At 44.3% G+C, this 7437-nt stretch overlaps 1 protein-coding gene across 2 annotated transcripts in view; it reads left to right on the plus strand.

Moving 5' to 3' along the window:
- The window catches only part of pard3aa (par-3 family cell polarity regulator alpha, a), a 284249-nt gene that overhangs the window by 29173 nt on the left and 247639 nt on the right, over nucleotides 1–7437 (plus strand). For both annotated transcript variants that reach the window (XM_083668312.1, XM_083668313.1), the window contains exon 2: nucleotides 2656–2757. In XM_083668312.1, coding sequence (XP_083524438.1) covers nucleotides 2656–2757 — 102 coding nt within the window. The remainder of the gene's footprint in view (nucleotides 1–2655; nucleotides 2758–7437) is intronic.

The following is a 7437-nucleotide window of genomic DNA, read 5'->3' on the forward strand; positions in this document are numbered from 1 at the left end:
ATAGACCTGCAGTTGACCATTCAGCCATCTAACCTTGTGTCAACTCTACCCCCTGTCCTTCCACAAGCTGTGGTGCTTTACAGTAATATAAATGAACCTATTACAATGGGGTCCTTGTTCGTAGGTTGTTATGTGTTTCTGTGGAATTCTATGGCTCTATCTATCATCACAGCCCTCCTAACCAGGCACCTCTGGGTTGGGGTTGGATGATAAAAGAGTTTGAATGTTACTCACTGTCCCAGTCCGCCATATTCCTGCTGTCTGATATAATTAGATGGATGGGTTGCTTGGACGAAGGGAGAATGAGGCTAAACTGTAAGAACGTAACACACCCGATATCCATACAGTGTGCCTGTGTGCCTGTGTGGTCAGTGTGTGCTGCAAAGCTTAACTGATGTGGCCAGCTGCCTCTCCTTGGGGGGCATGTTTCACTGGGGGTACACTGCTGCCTCTCCTTGGGGGGCATGTTTCACTGGGATATGCTGATGGCCATGGGGCACAACCCTTCCCTCCCACTCCCTGTCCTCCACGCCCCTTATACTGAATGACCTGTGTATGCTCAGCTACAGCAACGTAGCATTCTGAGCCCTTACTACAGGCTCACAGCTGGAGCAGCGTAGCATTCTGAGCCCTTACTACAGGCTCACAGCTACAGCAGCGTAGCATTCTGAGCCCTTACTACAGGCTCACAGCTACAGCAGCGTAGCATTCTGAGCCCTTACTACAGGCTCACAGCTACAGCAGCGTAGCATTCTGAGCCCTTACTACAGGCTCACAGCTGGAGCAGCGTAGCATTCTGAGCCCTTACTACAGGCTCACAGCTACAGCAACGTAGCATTCTGAGCCCTTACTACAGGCTCACAGCTACAGCAACGTAGCATTCTGAGCCCTTACTACAGGCTCACAGCTACAGCAACGTAGCATTCTGAGCCCTTACTACAGGCTCACAGCTGGAGCAGGGGCAGTGGCAACTCAGCCATAAGGAGACTCAAGTCTCTCATCCAAATATGTTTCCCTCTGCATCACTGGCCTTTGAGGTTAAGCTCTCTATCTAGTATGTGTAAGGCTTTATTGATTTCAAATCCCTTTCACTGATGGGGATCAAGCTGTTTGTGACTTGAACATGTCAAAATGTGTCCAGATATGATTTGCTGTTTCTTGTAGTGGGTTTGTGGCCTGAAATGTCTTCCAGGCTCTGCAGTGAATTCAAGTTTTTCTACCCTTTGGTTTTCAATGGAATTATAGCATCTGTCTTTTCATGTCTTTTGTTAATTCAAAAAAACAAACAAGAGAGCACTATTGTTAAAATACAATTCTGGTCAAGTTGGTTTCTGATCTTTTCTTAATCTTAGCACTAGTATGACCCGAAACATCTATAGGCTACATAACCTCAATACTAATTATGTCACATGTCTCCCTAATGTTGAGAGACTTGGGTACAAAATATTTTTCATGTCTTCCCTCCAATAGCCACACATGGAAGAAAAATACCACACAATCATTCCCCTTGAGATTGGAAGCATTGAGGCTGGTTTACCACACGAGAGTTTACAAAAGTAGTCCAACAATGTGCATGAAGGCATTTAACCACAGACTGTGCTGCATGGTGTTTTTAAAGCTCAGTCAGTCAGTCAGGCAGGCACCCAGAGAGAGAGAGAGAGAGAGAGAGAGAAACTCTCCTAACATGGATATGGGGGAAATGAGCTGAGATGTTTGTCTTCACCTCGCCTGCTGAAAGCCCTAGTGCCCTGTAACCTTCCACAATTTAGTTTTGCTCAGGGACAAGAGAGAGAAAAGCAAGCGGGTAAATATTGTTGTTTCATGAATGTTCGACCCAAATCATCGTCATGTGGACATGACTTTCTCTGCTCGGCCTAAAAGCTTGCATGTTATCTAAATACTGTACATGAGCAGGAGATTGCAACATTCCGTGTTAGGGTTATCTTACCCTAACCCTAACCCATTGCCAGCCAGTTGCATCTACATTAATGTCACACAGTCCAGCCAAGCAGCCGGTGTTGTAGGAGCTGGTTGATGATGTGACAGGTTTAGGTCTAACTCTGCATGGTTAGTATGTGGGAAAGACAAGCCAATTTGTAAAGGGATGGATTGCTGTCTTCTGCCAGGGTTAATTGTTGTTGAATTACTTTATGTGCATGGGTGTAGAATACAATGTTGCTCTAATACCTCAGTTTGTCTCCCAGCATCAACACACTTGATGCTTCTTGTGCCATAGGAGCCATGGGAAGTGGAGTGTATTCATTCAATAATCTGATGAATTTCACGATCAATCAGTGTAATGATATACTGTATATTTCAGATTCATTGTTGTTCGTTTAATGTTTTACTCTTTATTGTACATGTCCAGGGAACACTTGTGAACCTACATCAATGATTACTCAGAAAGTGATGTTGTGTATGTGTTTGTTCTAAGAAGGGCCAAGAGATGTGGCAGGTTATTTTGTTTATGGAGAAAATTAGATCAACCACCAGTCATTTATCTTTCCTGCTGTCATTCAACTTTCTTCCTGCAAACACAGTCAAGGTCCAGTGAGAACCAAATTCACTTCCACCTGCAGGCTGCCCTGCCCTGCCCTCTCTCTCTCTCTGGCCTAGATGCTAATGTCAGATCTCATCCCTCTCTCCATGGTGTAGGACCCAAGCTACTGGATCCAAGTCCACCGGCTAGAGCATGGGGACGGGGGCATCCTGGACCTCGACGACGTGCTCTGTGACGTGGCTGATGACAAAGACAGGGTGAGTCAGCTGTGTGTGTGTGCGTGCGTGTGTGTGCGTGTGTGTGTGTGTGTGTGTGTGTGTGTGTATGTGTGTGTGCGTGTGTGTGTGTGTGTGTGTGTGTGTGTGTGTGTGTGTATGTGGTCCACCATCTGCCCCACCCCAGAGAGTAACAGTAAAATATTAACCACAAAACCGCTGTGATGAGTTGTATTTCCTGTGTTGTAGAATGATGGGAGAATGATTATGACTGAGTCATACTTCTTTGCTTGTTTTACGACTGGACTAATTCATAGATTAACCCCGATTGTGTCACTGACAAAGTCAAACACTGGCAAACTGTCAAATGTTTTGACATATTTCTGCAATGACAATTTTCATTAGATTATATGTTTATTCTCTCCAGATTTATCAGAGCACAAAGTAAGAACATAATTGTTCCTCAGCAAGCTTCTGTGGACATTAATCTACGTTATGAAACACTGAATACCTGAAATACCTCTCAAAAGAACACTCTGGTTGAATGAGTAATGATTTCTCTAGAACAGGAACTGTTTGAGTCTCCAGGTCCAATAAATGACTTGTTTATTGTTTATTGTCAACATTGTGTCCCAGTAGATTGAAGTAGGACTGCAAATGTGCATGTGCAAAAATAAAAACTTGTAAGGTCTACGTTAATACAAATCTGCTGTTTTATATTACATAATGCATTCAAATCATTTCGATTTTGGAAACATTGGTTCCAGAAACAAAATGATACCAAACACATCTGTATATTTAGCTCATGGACATAAGCTACAGTTGAGGACAGAACTTTGGATGACCCTGAGAGTGGCTCACATACTCTCTGTGGAGTTGATGTAAGGTGACAGATAAAGCTCAGTCTACCAAGTGTGTGTGTGTGTGTGTGTGTGTGTGTGTGTGTGCGCGCGTGTGTGTGTGTGTGCGTGTGTGTGTATGTGTGCGTGCGTGCGTGCATGTGTGTGTGTGTGTGTGCGTGTGCATGCATGCATGCATGCAGGTGTGTGAAGAGTGGGGTCTGGTTATTATGTGGTGGGTGTCATGGAAACACGTCTAGTGGGACTCAGAGCAGCAGCTGTGTACCTGCTGTGAGGGAAGCTCCTCTTTTCATTCTCTTTTCTCTTCATTTGTTCCCCCTCTGATTTCTTTTAACATCCTTTACCCTTTCTGATGAGAGTCTGATTTTAATTGATGCATTGTAATTATTTAGAGGGTCTATTTTTATCATCTCTCCCAGGTGAAAATAATTTCTTCTTATTGTATTGTCCAGAATCTTTTGAGCCCCCTGCCTGTTTTCAGGTGTTACTACAGCCACATGTATACAATGAGCACTTGAGTGTTTAGGTGGTCCTCTCTTTAAAGCAGCCTTTGGCCTGACACTCTACCCAGGATAGAGTGATTATGTGGGGATAGGGTAGGGGATGGCAGGGGAATGATTCAGTGTTGAGCGCTGCATATGTAAGCTACTTTCACAGTTTGCCCTTGTCCCTAACCTATCTCAGCTACCTGGTATTGTGTGGCAGTCCATTTCCTGAATTGTCATTGTTCACTAATTGTAGTAACACTATACTCTTGAGTAGAATATCGAAGGAGGCTAAGAAAAGTGTACAACTTTGACTGTATGTAGTAGGCCTATACATCACTCAGCTGTAATTGAAGACCATACATGCAGTTCCTTTGATTCTACGTCTATACTTAGGAGCCTTCATGCATGACTGAGACAGTCAGTATGCATGACTGTACTGATGCTATTGTCATGTGACGGACAAAGTACCTGTACAACAGTACTGGCTCTGATGGTCTATATGTGTACAACTCGTACAGTTCCATACAGGGTGTTGCTGTCTGCTGTATGTGATTAATGAGCAGGGTAACGCCAACACCAGTGTCTCGATAAACTCCAGTGTAGTGGAGCCAGTCAGTCCAGTCCCAGACAGCTGCTGGTTTGGCTGGTTCTCTGACTGCTTCCGCTCCTCATAACACAGACACAGACACACACACGCATGCACACACACACGCACGCACACACACACACGCACGCACGCACACACGCACGCACGCACGCACGCACGCACGCACGCACGCACGCACGCACGCACGCACGCACGCACGCACACACACACACACACACACACACACACACACACACTGTGGTTTTAACTGCCAAAACCAGTTGGGAGCAACAACCCCTGCATTACTGCCACTTATGAATTTGAGTGTTTTGATTATATATTAAGCCACACCCTCTACAAAATGAAGGCATACTGAAATATCATCTTGTTTTTCCAGTCTTTGCTCCGAGGTCTCAGTCACAGGAAGTTGGAGTGTAAGTAGCAGGAAACAGAAGCTAGTGAAGCTCAGGGAGTGGCCAGTCCTCCACCTCTCTGTAGTAGCTGTACTAGTGAATTACAGCCCTGCGTGCTCCCTGACACAGAGCCTGCAGTTCAGAGTGTGAAGTTTGTTGACTTGCATCATGTGGCACAGTATAATAGGTCTTCTTGTAGTTCAATGTTTACTATGTTTTGTTTGTTTATGTACACATTTATGTGCAGGTTCTGCTCAGGTGTGTTCCTCTGATCTGTGCTGCTGCAAACAAAAACAAGGAAGTAGTAGTATCCATTCAGCCTGGTGGAGGCTGGTGGAGGTAGAAATCGGAGAACGGGCTCATTGTAATGCATGGAATGGAATGCATTACAATGAGCCCGTCCTCCGATTTCTACCTCCAGCCTCTGCTGATTTCAGCCAGGCTATTACAGTAGGTCACGTGCAAGAGAAGGGCAGTCACAAGTAACATGACCCATGTGTAGATTGACGATAATGGGTTTTGAAGAGCTGCCTGTGTGTGGTGAGCTGTCAGTGTGTTTAAATTGAGTTTGTCTCACGATGGTGTCTCATGATCTGTATGGTGTGTGTATGTGTTTGTGTTAATGTTTGTGTGTTCTCCTGTGTATTATGAGCCCAGTAAAAACATGTCACTTCATGTAAGGGCGTTGAACTCATTGAACACATGAACCTGAAACATATTACCACACTTAAACATTTGGAGCCAAGGAAAGATCTTCTTTCTGTCCTCTCTCCTCCACTCTCCTCCACTCCTACACTGACTACACCTCCCATATCTACCTATCTATCTATCTATCTATCTATCTATCTATCTATCTATCTATCTATCTATCTATCTATCTATCTATCTATCTATCTACAGTATCTCTCTCTTTCTCTCTTTCTCTCTCTCTCTTTCTCTTTCTTTCTTTTACTCCCTCTCCTTCTCCCTCTCCCTCCCTCCATACATAGTGTGTGTGATGACCTCATTTGTTCCACATAGCTGTATCTTAGCCCCTCTGCTCTGCCTCCTCTAATAGAAACAGTATGCCAGGCCGAGCAGGGCCCCAGCAGCCCAACAGACTTGGGGGGAGCTGCAGAGACTTCAACACAGTTCTCTTAGAGGGATCATTATATTGATTTAATCAGGGATAAAGGAGGACCCCATGATATGTGAATCTGACTCTTGCTAGTTGGTCCCTAATTCATCCCCACCATTTTCTTAAAAGCCCTGATGTTTCACCATCAATACACATGATGTATATTCAGGATTTCAGACTTGATTTGACGTCATTGTGGTCAAACAATCAGGACTAATGCCTGAACACACTCCGCAACTCTGCAGGCCCTGTCTTATGGAAGAATCCTTTTTAAAGAAACCTGTTAACCTTGAATACAGAACAAAAACCCATCAGCCAACCATGGAGGGCCCTGTCGCCATGGGAACCAGGGAGAATCTCCGTCCTTGTGTTGTTGTTGTCGTGTCTCTGTGAATAGGGAGCACAGAGACCTCATTAGCCAGCCTGATGCGTATGAGTCAGAGTCAATGTGCCTGTGTAGACGTTTAAATGTGTTTCAGAGTGTCCGTTACCCTGAGTCCACACCCTGCCAGTACACTTGAATGGGAGGAGTGTGAAATCTGGCACATGTTCAACTGTGTGTCAGAATGTGAGCAGTGATTTATAAAGTGCCATTAATCTGTGTGCTGCAGCATGTCTGTCCGTCTGGCTGGGCTTTACTGTCTGCTACCCAGACCAGACCAGACCAGACTGACACTATAGAGGCTGGCTGCTTCTCTCTCTCTCTCTCTCTCTCTCTCTCTGGGGATTTTTTTTCAGCCAATTGGCTTTTGAAGAGGCTATTATGGGTTTTCGTGGTGATGCTCTGGTCCATTTCAAGTATCACTCTCTGAATCTACACAATAGACCTGTTGACTGATCAGTGTAAATCAACTCCTGAGAGATGACATTTATGTTACAAAACTCATTTTCTATGAACCAACACAGAATTGTTATGACATAAAAAGATACAGTATGTAATATGGTTAGGCTTATCACAAAGGTCTTTGATGTTGTGCATGCGTGATCTATCTGCCAGCTGTTTATGAAATATTGCCTATACCTAGTATTCCTTTCTGAGGGGTACATCTGTAACGTCTTTAAGAAAACGTGTTCCAGGTGTGGCTACAGTCCACTATTACTATAACATTGATGCAGCAATACCCTATCTATTATTTTGATGGATGGGTTTATTGCTATAAGGTCATATCATCACATATGTAATATATGATGCAAACCAAAAATGAAATGTTTCAGTGGATGGGGGTAATTCCCTATGAACATGTTACCAGTCACTAAT

The sequence above is a fragment of the Argentina silus genome (genome assembly GCF_951799395.1).
Source record: "Argentina silus genome assembly, chromosome: 1".
NCBI lineage: Eukaryota > Metazoa > Chordata > Actinopteri > Argentiniformes > Argentinidae > Argentina > Argentina silus.